Source organism: Pistacia vera, unplaced genomic scaffold (genome assembly GCF_008641045.1).
Source record: "Pistacia vera cultivar Batoury unplaced genomic scaffold, PisVer_v2 Contig3, whole genome shotgun sequence".
Lineage (NCBI taxonomy): Eukaryota > Viridiplantae > Streptophyta > Magnoliopsida > Sapindales > Anacardiaceae > Pistacia > Pistacia vera.
The window spans coordinates 385,814-401,132 of NW_022196112.1; the positions used below are offsets into that span (position 1 = coordinate 385,814).

At 34.8% G+C, this 15,319-nt stretch overlaps 2 protein-coding genes and 1 long non-coding RNA gene across 3 annotated transcripts; 1 reads left to right on the forward strand and 2 right to left on the reverse strand.

Annotated features, from left to right (window-relative positions):
• Nucleotides 1–1,800: 1,800 nt before the first annotated feature.
• On the forward strand, nt 1,801–3,675 carry LOC116135382 (rho GDP-dissociation inhibitor 1-like). Its single transcript, XM_031421080.1, has 5 exons — nt 1,801–2,152; nt 2,436–2,499; nt 2,587–2,805; nt 3,193–3,317; nt 3,445–3,675. The coding sequence occupies exons 1-5, from the start codon at nt 1,925–1,927 to the stop codon at nt 3,511–3,513; spliced, it is 705 nt and encodes a 234-aa protein (XP_031276940.1). The 5' UTR covers nt 1,801–1,924; the 3' UTR covers nt 3,514–3,675.
• Nucleotides 3,676–4,147: 472 nt separating this feature from the next.
• LOC116135394 (phospholipid--sterol O-acyltransferase) lies at nt 4,148–15,276 on the reverse strand. The gene is made up of 16 exons (XM_031421095.1): nt 14,967–15,276; nt 14,334–14,469; nt 14,047–14,191; nt 13,241–13,410; nt 13,060–13,138; nt 8,662–8,915; nt 8,400–8,574; nt 7,530–7,629; nt 6,927–7,021; nt 6,105–6,156; nt 5,887–5,958; nt 5,524–5,692; nt 5,337–5,441; nt 5,173–5,257; nt 4,992–5,082; nt 4,148–4,455 (listed from the first exon to the last, which is right to left on the reverse strand). The coding sequence occupies exons 1-15, from the start codon at nt 15,234–15,236 to the stop codon at nt 5,001–5,003; spliced, it is 1,989 nt and encodes a 662-aa protein (XP_031276955.1). The 5' UTR covers nt 15,237–15,276; the 3' UTR covers nt 4,148–4,455; nt 4,992–5,000.
• LOC116135395 lies at nt 9,517–11,802 on the reverse strand. Its single transcript, XR_004128887.1, has 5 exons — nt 11,615–11,802; nt 11,161–11,260; nt 10,558–10,652; nt 9,736–9,787; nt 9,517–9,589 (listed from the first exon to the last, which is right to left on the reverse strand). It is a non-coding gene; the product is annotated as an uncharacterized LOC116135395 (long non-coding RNA).
• Nucleotides 15,277–15,319: the final 43 nt, after the last annotated feature.

Sequence of the window (15,319 nt, forward strand, 5' to 3'; positions counted from 1 at the left end):
CCATAATAAAATGATAAAGACAAACTTATGTTGGATCCAATGCCCATTTCAATCAACATCAAGCTACCTATTTAATCCTTTGGATTAATGAATAAATAATTTGAGTGGTGGATGGTTGTGGCTTTACATTTTATAAAACTGACCGTTCACGAGAAACACTGGCTACTATTAATGCCGGAAATGTAACGAACATGGGCTGAGAGCCTGAGGTTTCAGTTATTCTGTGTTGTACCTATTGTCTGTGTTCTTCATTTTTATTTCTTGTCCTTTGTACATTTATTCTCAGTAACAAAGTTTTGCAGAAGAATGGTTCGTTGTCTCCTGCCACTGTCACATTTTCTTAATCAAAACCTTTATATTTAATATAAGAATAATGCTAGTCTTACTTATTTCTCTTACTTACTCATGTTAATCTCTCTTCTTACTTCCTTCTCTCTTTTCTTATACCCACCTACCACATGAGTGAATAAGAGAAAGGAGTAAGAAGAGGGAGTAAGAGTAACATTACTCTTAATCTAATTACATTATTTATAAATTGTTTTTTTATTTACTTTTGGGATTGTTTTTGTATGAGGATAGGTCGAACAACTTACACCTACCCAAAATTTGTCGTAATAACAGATTGGTACTCAAAAGGTTTAAAAATGATAAACAAGTACCTTCTGTCATGTGTTGTTAGTGATTTCCATTTGCTAATGATGAAAAGACTAGAATGTCTTTTAAAGTTTGATATTTTAGTTTATTATAAATTTAAAAATTTCCAAAAAACCCCATAGGTTTACTAATTTAACTAAATACCCCAATATATAAAATTTTTATAAAATGACAAAAACACCCCCATTACTCGCAGTGTTAGATTCTAGCCACTACCGTTGGAATCTGGTCAAAAAATTGCGGTACGACACAGACCCATTGGATCTGTGTCGTAACGCATCGATCTGGCCGTCGAGGCTGCAAAACTCCATTTTGGTTGTCAGCAACGGCCAAATCTTGGTCATCATTGACGACCACATCTTTTGGGTACTAATTTGTCATTACTAACAATACATGACGAAAGTTCCTATTTATTATTTTCAAATCTTTTGAATACCAATCGTTATTATGATAAACCTTGGGTACGTGTAAGTTGTTCGGTCTGAGGATAATATATATTAGTATTCAGATCCATTGTTGATTGTCCTAACACTAATATTATTTTAAAATTATAAGACCTCATTAATGTTGATGCGTCTGCTGTTTCACAATAAATATTTAAATAATTAATTATATATCACAAGAAATTCGTTAAAAATTAAAAAAATAAGAAAACCAAGCACAACATGTCATGTGTCATGCCGATACTCACGACCATAGTCAAGACCACACACCCTTTCATTTTTTGACCGCCTCACTTTTTCCCCAAGCCCTTACTTTTGTTGTCTTTTCTCCCACATAACACTCTTTCTTGTTTTCATTGCTGCCCCCTATATTTTAACATATTTGTATGATACTCCTCCAAATTTTTTACTTTCCATGAAAATTAATTGATAATAAAAGGAAATTTAATAGAGTTGGTGGGAGGTGGGAAATTGGCAATGGGAAAGATTTGAACTTTGTGGTCTTCACTGTAGACTCTGACGCCACACTATCCATCTATCATCAGTCACTTTAAGACAGCACATAGAACAGACAAGCTGCCTGTAAGAAAAAAGAGAATGTGTTGTCAAGTCAGGGAGGGAAACATATACCTTTTCAGTTCTGTCTGTATTTTTACTGTATATTTATACGTTTTAATATATATATGCGTGGGTTTGATTTGTCATTATCATCCATTTGAGTACTAAAGTTTTTATTTTTGTGTTTTAGTGAAAAACTTTAAAAGGGTTAGTGCCCTTTTGCGGATTGTTAAGTTACTGTAGTAGAAGAGAGAGAGAGGGAGAGAGAGATGGAGGCTGGAAAGAGAACAGAAGCTGGGACATCAAGCGGTGGTGGTGAGAAGCAAGAAAAGCTAAGAGAAATGAAGAGTGAGAAACCATCAAGTGAAGTGTTTGATGATGGAGATGATCATGAATATGAAGATGAAGAAGATGGTAAGGAAGGTGCTGCAATTGCTACTGCTGGTTTTGTTCCTGGGCCTTTGCTTTCTCTCAAGGAACAGATTGAGAAAGACAAGGTTTTTTTCTTCTCTTTCATTTCTTTACTCTTTCAAGATTCCATAAATTTCTGGGTTTTTGCGTGGTTGTTCATATAATGTGTGAAAGGAGTTACCTTTCCGTTGTTCTCAATTTCACAGCCGGCTAAGTTCTGAACTTCGTGATTTTGTTGGTTTCAGTCTGATTGTTTTACGGGTTATTAAATGTCAAACTATATTTAAAAACTAAAACAATTTAAGAAAGTTGAACGTATGGATGTTGGATGAGCTCTAATATGGTTGAAATCTGAATTTTTCTTTGCAGGATGATGATAGCTTGAGGAGGTGGAAAGAGAAGTTGCTTGGTTGTGTGGAAGGCGATTTAAATGGTTTGTCTTACAGGGTTTTATGGGTTAATCTTTTACTTCCTAATTTCATTTCTCCTTCACGGATAATGCCTGTTTTCTGTTTTTCAGGCCAAATGGAACCTGAAGTCAAATTTCATTCAATTGGAATCATATCTGATGACATTGGGGAAATTAATACTCCTTTACCTGTAGCTGAAAATCAGAGTCGAGTTCTTTTCACTCTCAAGGAGGGATCGCGGTATCAGCTGAAGTTAACATTCACTGTTCTGCACAACATTGTTTCTGGTCTAACTTACTCCAACACAGTGTGGAAGGCGGGACTCCAAGGTGAAGCTCCTTCTCCTTAACATCTAAGGTTTAAATTAATGTCGGAGAAGGAATAATTGTGTTGAAATTGTGGAAGCCTTGATCTGATTGTAGTTAAAACTTGAAAATTATGGCCAATTTGAATGATGGTTTTTACTTTTAGGGAATTTGCCAACTTGTTTCCATTGAATTGAATGTTGTATCTTAATGTTTAATAGGGTTACTGATGATGAAGTGTTTGCCATTCTTCCTATTGCACAATTAACAAGTTAAGCCAAACTTTGAGTTAACCGGCAAACCTCAGGCTTTTTAGTTTTAAAGAAACTCTTGTTGATCATATTTTCTAATGTGATTATTTCCTTTGGCTGATAGTGTTTTGGTTTTCCTTTTTCATTGTTTGGTTATCAGTTGATCAAAGCAAAGGGATGTTGGGCACTTTTGCTCCTCAGCGAGAGCCATATGAGCATACTTTGGATGAGGAGACAACTCCATCTGGTGTGCTAGCTCGGGGCATTTATTCAGCAAAGCTTAAGGTTAGTCTAAGTGCCTGCAATTATTAATCGATATATGAAATAAATGGCTCTCCTACCAAGCCATTTTTGTGCTCTCTCTTTGGAAATAAACGTAATATGTTTTTGCGTTGGTTGCTGTTTAATGCAGTTCGAAGATGATGATAGAAGATGTCATATGGAACTCAAATATTCCTTCGAAATCAAAAAGAGCAGCTAGCCCAATTTTTTTTTGTGTTTTGCAGTCGTTTCCCATATACTGTCATATTACCTTCACACCTGTTTGTTAAACTATTGTTGAACATTGCTTTGTAGGCATTTAAATTACAGCTTAGTTCCTTTTACTGATTTGTGAATTTGAAAACACAGCTTTCATCGCTAACCATGTCTCCCTATTGCCATTTGCCATCGACTAATAAGTAATAACATCTGTGAATTTAACTTATTGTCTGAACAGATGAGCAACGGAAGATTTTAGGAACACAGTTTTGAGATTTTTGGTAATGGAACTAGATTTCACAAAGGACGATGAATTCGCTACACTTGCACAGTCTGCACACTTCAATGAAAATCGAGGCAAAATAGCCCATTAATTCAACTAAAAGAATCTAAGTTAGCTGAATTACTACACCTAATTTTTTGCAGTGAAAAAGAATCAATCATCATTAGCTTATAAAACGAGCTGAAGAAAAAGCGGATCGAATATTCCTCTATATAGCATCATTAAAAAACAAGAATTTGAAAAATGAATTACAAGAATCGTAAAAGACTACTCGGATATACAAACCTCAATGAATATCAGGGTATAACCCTATTTAATGAAGTTTTGACTGTCGACGGCTCTGCCCAGGCCTCGCAAATATGCTAACACATTTCTCAATTAATATCTGAATCTACACTATACTACGGTGAACATCTGAAATATACAAATCTACTTTTGTGCCCAAAAAAGGATCGGACCTAAGTTCAGTTTATCAGATCTTAGATGATTCAGCAACAACCAGACCAAAGATGAGGCTTACCTGGTTCCGTGTTATACCAAAAAATGACGTGCTACTCTTCATGTTACAGGAGACTAGATCCTTTTAGGCTTCATCATTCAAAGCAACAATAGTCAATGATGTGTACAGTACATATGACTTGTCTTGAGCGAAATAACCCCCTGAAAGAAACAACAATGTAAGGTATTCTAAATAGCATAAATTACGAACGCCAATATCCACTTGAAAACTGACAACGTGCTTTTTGTCCAAGAGTGATGACAAGACTGAAGGGGACCAGCCATCAAGTTACAATATTTAAAAAAAAAAATTGTATCTGTATTCCATGATTTGAAATTTCAGAGTAGGTATTTCATTTAGCTTTTGTAACGAGAAAGAGTCTAATTTGCATAAGCTTTTGAAGAATAAAATTATAATACAATGACAACAGACCATGGTGTATTACTTCAAAAGATAAAGGAGTGGTGGTGAAGTTATGGTAGGTTTTAGTTGTAAAAAAAAAATGACTTCAAGCTTAACAAAAAAGGAAGAAATATTGCACTGAAATCCAATATAAACCAAAATCATGATAAAAAATTACTTTTATATTAAGAGAGGTGCTTTCAACGGGTTTTTTAAGTACAAGCTCTCCACATGGTTAAAGCTTAATAGTTAAACTATATTTTAGACGGACAAAGAAGAAGAAAAGCAGAGTTACCTTCTCATTTTATATATAATGCAAGAGCAGATCAGCTGAGGAATTCTTTAACCTACAGCTCTGTCCTAGGTGAACATCTCCAAAAACATACCTGTCTCACCAAAAAAAAAAAAAAATATATATATATAACATGCTCTATAAAGCTCAGCTAAACAGGGAATAATTATAAAAAACTAATAACCTGTATTCACAGTGTTCGGGCCATGCACAGCGAGCTTTTGCATAATCCCAGTAACAGTCCTCATCCCTCAGAGGTCCCCGCTTAGCTGTTAAATATTATTTATCAGTTAACAATAATCAAGGTGAATCCCAAGAGAAGAAATAAAAACATGCAGCAAGATTCACCTTTTGTAACAAATTTTGATGTTGCATCAGGATGAATATCATGCCACATCTGGAGCCACAACTCCCGCATTAGAACTGGGGATCTAACAATGTTCCTGTGATTTGCTACATGAAGATAGTGCCAATTTGATGTGTAAGTCATAGTCAAAGATAAAGATAATGAGTATTATGTAACTATTCCATCTACCTTTATCAAGCTCCCAAACTGCTGTCCTCCTTCCTGGAATACTTTCAGAATCTTCATAGTACGTTATGTACTTAACCCTTGGGGATCTTGTCATGTTGGGAACTATATCTGCATCATGATGATGTTCTACATTCAGTTCAACTTGTACATCAGATCCATCATGCTCAGACTGCAATTTTAAGAAGAGACAAATAAATATTCTACTCTCACAAAGTCAACTCTCCGGCAAAGAAGTGTTTCTTCCCTCCCTACTCCCTAGTACTGAAAGTCATTAAAAGAAGAAAAGGCAAAGCCCACCCAAGCATGCACGCATGCATGCACACACACACACACAAAAATTATTTGCTGCACCGCCTTCAATACCTGAGGAGCCCTAGTTATGTTTACTTTTGGTCCAAGCCAACTCTTACACCAAGAGAGAGAATTGTATGGTACCTGTAACAGAAATATCTGTATTTACTGAAACTTAATGCATATATGCAGTTTGGAAAAGTATATAGCTAATCATAAAATGATGCCAGGAATCTTAGATAAAATTAATGATTGAAGGAACAATAAAGAGTTCAATTTCTTAGGCTTACCGTCTCATCTCCACTTGCTCTTCCTGGATTTCCTTCAACTTGATTCCCTGACCTGCCCCAGATCAATACAGAAATGTATGTTACCACTTACAGAGTGACTGATTCTAGTATGCTTTACATATTGGTACAACTCTGCTTAACCCACAAGCAACTTTCACAACAAGGCTGTTTTGAGTATTAAATATATAATGTATTATACATTCATATCTATTTCCAATATACAAGTTCAAGTTACTGAAATGGAAAATTGGTATGCTGTTTACTAATGGAAAAGTTACAGGTGATATCACCGATTCTACAAAGCAACTAAGCATAAATAGGAATGGATACAAAGAAAATAATACAGGCAGAAATTTTAGTAGTAAACAATTCACAGCACCAGATGTCTAGAAGAAAGTTCCATATTAAAAGAAGCAAGGAGAGTGGTGTATTTTCTACTCTCATAATCTAATATGACATTCATTTATACAAAAATTTTCAAAATTCATAATTGTTTGTGTAGAAGATGAAATCATGAGCACAGGTAGAATCATTGTCTAATCACTTGATTGAGCTTTCAAAAGCACATTGGCAGTTAAATTTAAAGCATAAATAATTAAGTATTAATCATGCAGCTGCAATTAGTATTAGTATTTCTTCCATGAGTTTCCTATTGGAAAAGGACATAGAACATTGTATTTCACATGAGATTTTATACATATGCTCAAGGATGTAGAGTATTTTGCTGGATAATAAAAATGTAAGAGTACTCTGGTCGATACTATCAAGAAATTCTTCTTTATGTTATGGTATGTGTATAGATCCTGTACGGATGATACTTACCTTGAGAACAGAGATCCTTCAATCTCATAAATGACATCTGTTATGATCCAATTATCAGGGTAAGGCTTGCCACTTGGTGCAAAGTAGTATCCCACCTGATTTCCCATTGCCAAGAATACAGAACTATCATTCACCACAAGAAGGCTATAATCTAAACATAGCATGGCAAGCAACATACTTGTCAGTCATAAAGGAAAATATAAAGAAATGGATTTGTAAATGATGTGCAAAAAATATGACCAATAATGACCACAAAACCTGTGGTCCAGTACACACTCTGTAACTCCTTCAGAACCAAACAAGTAGATAAATCCTTGATAGACTCCACAAAGCTACATATTGAAACTGGATATCCATTTTTAAATAACCAATCATAAGCAGAATGGCACATAGTATACAGAAAAATATATTCCTCACTGAAGCCTCGCCATCTTTTATGACTCAAAGATAAATTACTTTGCAACTTGTTTCAATTAAGGAAAATAATATGAAGGCCAAAACATATATATTATATCACAACCCATCATCCAAATTTTAAAGTTATAAACAATGAAGCGTCCAAGACAATTACAATATCATATCTATTTGGAAAATGCAGTTTACCTCAGTCTTTGAGTCTATTCCATAGATGCAAAAAATATTTTTTATAGGTGGTCTCTCCCAAGGTGTGAGAGGATTTAGAACAGGATCGCCATGATATGACCTGAAAAACAAAGCATTGCAAACACAGGTATGTTAGAAAGCAGAATAAAACACATCTTTTACATTCGATATCACTCCAAAAATGTCAAGAAAGAGAAGTAGTAGAAACAGAAATTTTTATTATAGAATTAAATCACCAAAATACGACCACAGATTGTGAATGAAACATTTGAAAATAGTTTCTTTGCCTGGATATATCTTTGTGCATGGCATAAATGCAAATCAATGTGAAACAGTTGTAATAAAACAACAACATAAAAGTTGTGGAAAGCTTCTATATGGCAACTATAAAATACAATTCAGGTCCTAGATAATTTTTTTCTTCCAGTACAAAATTCACGTAGCAGAATTGCACCTAGGGACTGCAACTCCAATGAGGGGTGTTAATCATGAATATCCTTCCTTCCAGAAAAGACAAAAAGGTATCCAACACCATTATAATCCTCTCTCCCATTAAGAAGCAGAGGGCACCTCAGAATTGGAGTGAGAGGAGCCAAAAACTATAGCTGATTACTAGCATGGATACTGAGCATCTGATATAGTAACCTCCAAAAAAGTAAGTAACAATGATTATAAAAATAAAATGAAGTTGTTGAGCTCAAGCAAAAGATGTAATCTTGGGGTTCACCAAAATGTTGCTCAGAAGATAAGTAGATTCTTCCGTGGCCAGGGTAAATAAAAGGGAAAATCTTATACTTTGATCTTTCACACTAGAGAGTTGACAAATAAAGTATAACAAACTGAATTAACTATTAGTAAGAGCACACCCACTTTTCTAATCGATACAAGAGCCTTTTGCTTTCTGGGTCATAATCCTGTATCGATTTGAAAAGGGTACCATCTGATACTTCACGAGCAGAGAAGGATAGTTGAGTAGGGAGTCCACATTCCATGCTCGACAAGTTGGTATCAGCGATTTCTGAAATTGATGGATAGGCATCAAATCCTGCTGATATAAGAGGTAAACAGAACATATAAGCAAGATAACAACATTCTACTCATAAATCATTCTTAAAAGAGCCCAAAGTCTTACCACGTACTGAAGGAATTTCAACATTGACTATATTAGTCGGCCATCCAGAGTAGTTTAACTGAAACTCCTGCACATCACACTGATATGTGTGATGACCCTTTCTGGTATTCCCAGAAAAATGCTTCCAGTAAGTGTTATCTCCTTTACAATGCTTTGAAAATGGCATCATCCATAATGTAGAACCAAATGAATTGGACATCAATCGAGCTGTTCCCTGATACCTTGCCGAATTTAATATTATCCATATGTTAATAGGCAACCAAACCAAGAGCACCAGATAAATATAAATTCCACCAACTTTGAACAAACTAGCAAAACTCACATTGGTTCAATTTAAATTAAACTAAACTGTAAATAACCTAATTTAATGCAAACAGAATAGTAAAATATTTCACAACATAGGGAGATAAACATTTGAACCCCCAAAAACATTTTGGTACTCAACCATAATGACAGTTCCACTTAACATCCAACAAAGCAAGTTAGGTTACTAAATCCCAGACAAGCTAGCTGCTATGTCAAGACACCTTAAACTACAGACTAAAGCAACTTTCCTTTCAAAAATTTCATGCTCAGGGGTACAATTAAAAGATAATGAAAAAGGTCAAGCTAGTAATTTGTTAAATCAAAAGCAAAACACAATTACATGTTGGAGAAGTAACTTTTTTTGTTTCCAATAAAAAAAAAAAATAATACATGTTGAAAAAGGAAAATAGACCATCAAGTTATCAAACAAAATTGAAACTAGTAGAAGTAAAATCTAAAAAGAAAACCTCAGAAACAGGAAGACCAAACGTAAGACCAGAGAGTGCTGCTTTAACTATCTCAGTTGCACCAAGAAAAGGAGATCCTGGACCTGAGGAGCCCTAGTTATGTTTACTTTTGGTCCAAGCCAACTCTTACACCAAGAGAGAGAATTGTATGGTACCTGTAACAGAAATATCTGTATTTACTGAAACTTAATGCATATATGCAGTTTGGAAAAGTATATAGCTAATCATAAAATGATGCCAGGAATCTTAGATAAAATTAATGATTGAAGGAACAATAAAGAGTTCAATTTCTTAGGCTTACCGTCTCATCTCCACTTGCTCTTCCTGGATTTCCTTCAACTTGATTCCCTGACCTGCCCCAGATCAATACAGAAATGTATGTTACCACTTACAGAGTGACTGATTCTAGTATGCTTTACATATTGGTACAACTCTGCTTAACCCACAAGCAACTTTCACAACAAGGCTGTTTTGAGTATTAAATATATAATGTATTATACATTCATATCTATTTCCAATATACAAGTTCAAGTTACTGAAATGGAAAATTGGTATGCTGTTTACTAATGGAAAAGTTACAGGTGATATCACCGATTCTACAAAGCAACTAAGCATAAATAGGAATGGATACAAAGAAAATAATACAGGCAGAAATTTTAGTAGTAAACAATTCACAGCACCAGATGTCTAGAAGAAAGTTCCATATTAAAAGAAGCAAGGAGAGTGGTGTATTTTCTACTCTCATAATCTAATATGACATTCATTTATACAAAAATTTTCAAAATTCATAATTGTTTGTGTAGAAGATGAAATCATGAGCACAGGTAGAATCATTGTCTAATCACTTGATTGAGCTTTCAAAAGCACATTGGCAGTTAAATTTAAAGCATAAATAATTAAGTATTAATCATGCAGCTGCAATTAGTATTAGTATTTCTTCCATGAGTTTCCTATTGGAAAAGGACATAGAACATTGTATTTCACATGAGATTTTATACATATGCTCAAGGATGTAGAGTATTTTGCTGGATAATAAAAATGTAAGAGTACTCTGGTCGATACTATCAAGAAATTCTTCTTTATGTTATGGTATGTGTATAGATCCTGTACGGATGATACTTACCTTGAGAACAGAGATCCTTCAATCTCATAAATGACATCTGTTATGATCCAATTATCAGGGTAAGGCTTGCCACTTGGTGCAAAGTAGTATCCCACCTGATTTCCCATTGCCAAGAATACAGAACTATCATTCACCACAAGAAGGCTATAATCTAAACATAGCATGGCAAGCAACATACTTGTCAGTCATAAAGGAAAATATAAAGAAATGGATTTGTAAATGATGTGCAAAAAATATGACCAATAATGACCACAAAACCTGTGGTCCAGTACACACTCTGTAACTCCTTCAGAACCAAACAAGTAGATAAATCCTTGATAGACTCCACAAAGCTACATATTGAAACTGGATATCCATTTTTAAATAACCAATCATAAGCAGAATGGCACATAGTATACAGAAAAATATATTCCTCACTGAAGCCTCGCCATCTTTTATGACTCAAAGATAAATTACTTTGCAACTTGTTTCAATTAAGGAAAATAATATGAAGGCCAAAACATATATATTATATCACAACCCATCATCCAAATTTTAAAGTTATAAACAATGAAGCGTCCAAGACAATTACAATATCATATCTATTTGGAAAATGCAGTTTACCTCAGTCTTTGAGTCTATTCCATAGATGCAAAAAATATTTTTTATAGGTGGTCTCTCCCAAGGTGTGAGAGGATTTAGAACAGGATCGCCATGATATGACCTGAAAAACAAAGCATTGCAAACACAGGTATGTTAGAAAGCAGAATAAAACACATCTTTTACATTCGATATCACTCCAAAAATGTCAAGAAAGAGAAGTAGTAGAAACAGAAATTTTTATTATAGAATTAAATCACCAAAATACGACCACAGATTGTGAATGAAACATTTGAAAATAGTTTCTTTGCCTGGATATATCTTTGTGCATGGCATAAATGCAAATCAATGTGAAACAGTTGTAATAAAACAACAACATAAAAGTTGTGGAAAGCTTCTATATGGCAACTATAAAATACAATTCAGGTCCTAGATAATTTTTTTCTTCCAGTACAAAATTCACGTAGCAGAATTGCACCTAGGGACTGCAACTCCAATGAGGGGTGTTAATCATGAATATCCTTCCTTCCAGAAAAGACAAAAAGGTATCCAACACCATTATAATCCTCTCTCCCATTAAGAAGCAGAGGGCACCTCAGAATTGGAGTGAGAGGAGCCAAAAACTATAGCTGATTACTAGCATGGATACTGAGCATCTGATATAGTAACCTCCCAAAAAGTAAGTAACAATGATTATAAAAATAAAATGAAGTTGTTGAGCTCAAGCAAAAGATGTAATCTTGGGGTTCACCAAAATGTTGCTCAGAAGATAAGTGGATTCTTCCGTGACCAGGGTAAATAAAAGGGAAAATCTTATACTTTGATCTTTCACACTAGAGAGTTGACAAATAAAGTATAACAAACTGAATTAACTATTAGTAAGAGCACACCCACTTGTCTAATCGATACAAGAGCCTTTCGCTTTCTGGGTCATAATCCTGTATCGATTTGAAAAAGGTACCATCTGATACTTCGCGAGCAGAGAAGGATAGTTGAGTAGGGAGTCCACATTCCATGCTCGACAAGTTGGTATCAGCAATTTCTGAAATTGATGGATAGGCACCAAATCCTGCTGATATAAGAGGTAAACAGAGCATATAAGCAAGATAACAACATTCTACTCATAAAATCATTCTTAAAAGAGCCCAAAGTCTTACCACGTACTGAAGGAATTTCAACATTGACTATATTAGTCGGCCATCCAGAGTAGTTTAACTGAAACTCCTGCACATCACACTGATACGTGTGATGACCCTTTCTGGTATTCCCAGAAAAATGCTTCCAGTAAGTGTTATCTCCTTTACAATGCTTTGAAAATGGCATCATCCATAATGTAGAACCAAATGAATTGGACATCAATCGAGCTGTTCCCTGATACCTTGCCAAATTTAATATCATCCATATGTTAATGGGCAACCAAACCAAGAGCACCAGATAAATATAAATTCCACCAACTTTGAACAAACTAGCAAAACTCACATTGGTTCAATTTAAATTAAACTAAACTGTAAATAACCTAATTTAATGCAAACAGAATAGTAAAATATTTCACAACATAGGGAGATAAACATTTGAACCCCCAAAAACATTTTGGTACTCAACCATAATGACAGTTCCACTTAACATCCAACAAAGCAAGTTAGGTTACTAAATCCCAGACAAGCTAGCTGCTATGTCAAGACACCTTAAACTACAGACTAAAGCAACTTTCTTTTCAAAAATTTCATGCTGAGGGGTATAATTAAAAGATAATGAAAAAGGTCAAGCTAGTAATTTGTTAAATCAAAAGCAAAACACAATTACATGTTGGAGAAGTAACTTTTTTTGTTTCCAATTAAAAAAAAATACATGTTGAAAAAGGAAAATAGACCATCAAGTTATCAAACAAAATTGAAACTAGTAGAAGTAAAATCTAAAAAGAAAACCTCAGAAATAGGAAGACCAAACGTAAGACCAGAGAGTGCTGCTTTAACTATCTCAGTTGCACCAAGAAAAGGAGATCCTGGAATCAAGAAAACAAAATATAGCCAAATAAATGGCATATATCATCACCCCAAGCAACTCTGCCTTCTCGGAAAATACATTTGATGTAAATCAATCATACCAACAGCAAAATAGGCATGAATATGTTCATCCAGCCACTGCACATAATGTTTTGGAGCAATTTCTAGCTTTAACCACTCCAGAAAGTAACGGAACACATTGTTACCCATTGAATGGGCAAACACTAATGAAGGGCCACCACGAAGTTTCAAGGCAGTTTCTAATGTCAACCTGTAATGACAACAAAATATTTGGAAACTCTAAGCATCTTCATTCAAACACTTGAAATCCACGTTTGTAACACAATTTAAGGACAGAAGATTAACATAATCAGGACTTTAGTATTCTTAAATTTATTCTTACAACAAAAAGTATTCGTTGACATCAGTATCAACGACATATACTTAAAACTTCAACTTAAGCATTTTCATTTCAGTAGAAAAACGCTGTTGTTCTTTTCTGTGTTTTAGAGATGTAACAACAATTAACCAGTGTCACCATAATCAACATTCAATTCAATTTCAATTCTCAGGAAACAACCATATGATGTATCATATCTTCTTGCATCAGGAGGAATTGGTCAAAATGTGGGACAAGGTAAATAAAAATATATAAACAAAAGCTTTATGGACAATTAGAACAAGTTCCGTTGCTCAAATCTTGTTTTTGGGTCCAAATGAGGAAAGACAATTGTTCGATTTGAACTAATTTCATAATCAGTGTCACATGTTTCAATTCAGTAGCAGAATGTACTTTGATTAGACTAACATATATGTTGTAGCAAACAAGCAAATATATCTTAAGGTGTTTCCTATAGCTACAAACAACAGTATGCATTAAAGATATATATGTAGGAATTATACAAACTTTAGCTTGTGAAAATATAGGTCTCGCTCTTCAAGCTTTGATGGTGACAATCTCCAATCATATGGAACAGCAATGATTGCATTAGCTTCGATACCAAACTCAATGCACCACTTAATCCATTCTTTCCATACAGAAGATAGAGGACCTGAAACCATGCAGCAAGTTTTAGTTAAACATGTCATCACACCAAAAATCTGAGGAAAAAAGAAAAAAAAAAAATCAAATTACCCCACACACATATTGCAAGCAGAAAAATTAGCAAAATGGAATGCAGAATAGAAGATTACCTGTTATATAGCCTGGATCAAGTTCTGTAATCGCTGAAAGACCACTATCTGGCCGAGATTTGCATTCAGGATGATCTGTTTGATTGTAAGGATCTAGTATCATGCACTTAAGCCAGCAGTTCACAGCAGATAGAAGCTGCGTGACACATGAAGAGAAACTGTCGGTTCACGCAGTACAATTTATCACCACCTCTTTTACTAAACAACTCTTCTAAGTTAATGTTGTTGAGAATTCATCATAACGTCTAAGTTACATCTGGCCTCACATCTACTCTCTACACAAACAGAATTATAGTGACAAACTTAAAACGTCTGCACTTATGCCTATCTGATTAACCTCACGTAAAATGTCTAAGAACAACACCATAACTAAAAAGGCGAAAAGAGGGAAATGCAAAAACAAAAAATTATTGAAGAATATGATCAATTAATTTCAAGTGACACAAACAATGGAAAGACAAAATAGGATTATGAATCTTTCTAAACTGTTCATCTTTACACGAGAGTTCTGACGAATGTGAACAAGCAACATAAAGTAGCAATACGCAAGCAAACCATATGATAAACACAATTAGAAAGAACAATACAAACAACAAAAGAGTGAACAGAGCAGTTATAATGGTGAAAATTTACTTTGGTTGAGTCAAGCCAGACGAGGTCGAGAGGATTGAAATCAAGAGGAGAGTAGGGACAGTCGAGGATCGACCATGCTCTAAGCTGAGTGGAGGCGAAACCTGGTATAATGATTCCTGATAACTTAGAGTAGTCTCCGCTGAACTCGCCTCCATCGTTTGCGGAGGTTTTACGGAGAGTTAAAAGGAGAATGAGGATGACGACAACGGAGACCGAGACTAAACGACGTGGTAGAACTCTCATTGGAAGAGCGGAGTTTGTTCTGACCATCAGTTGGGAGAGAGGAAGTTTGGTGGTTTCTGACCTCTGTGCCATGAAAAATCTTTTACTTCCTAGAATGCCCTTTCTTCGTT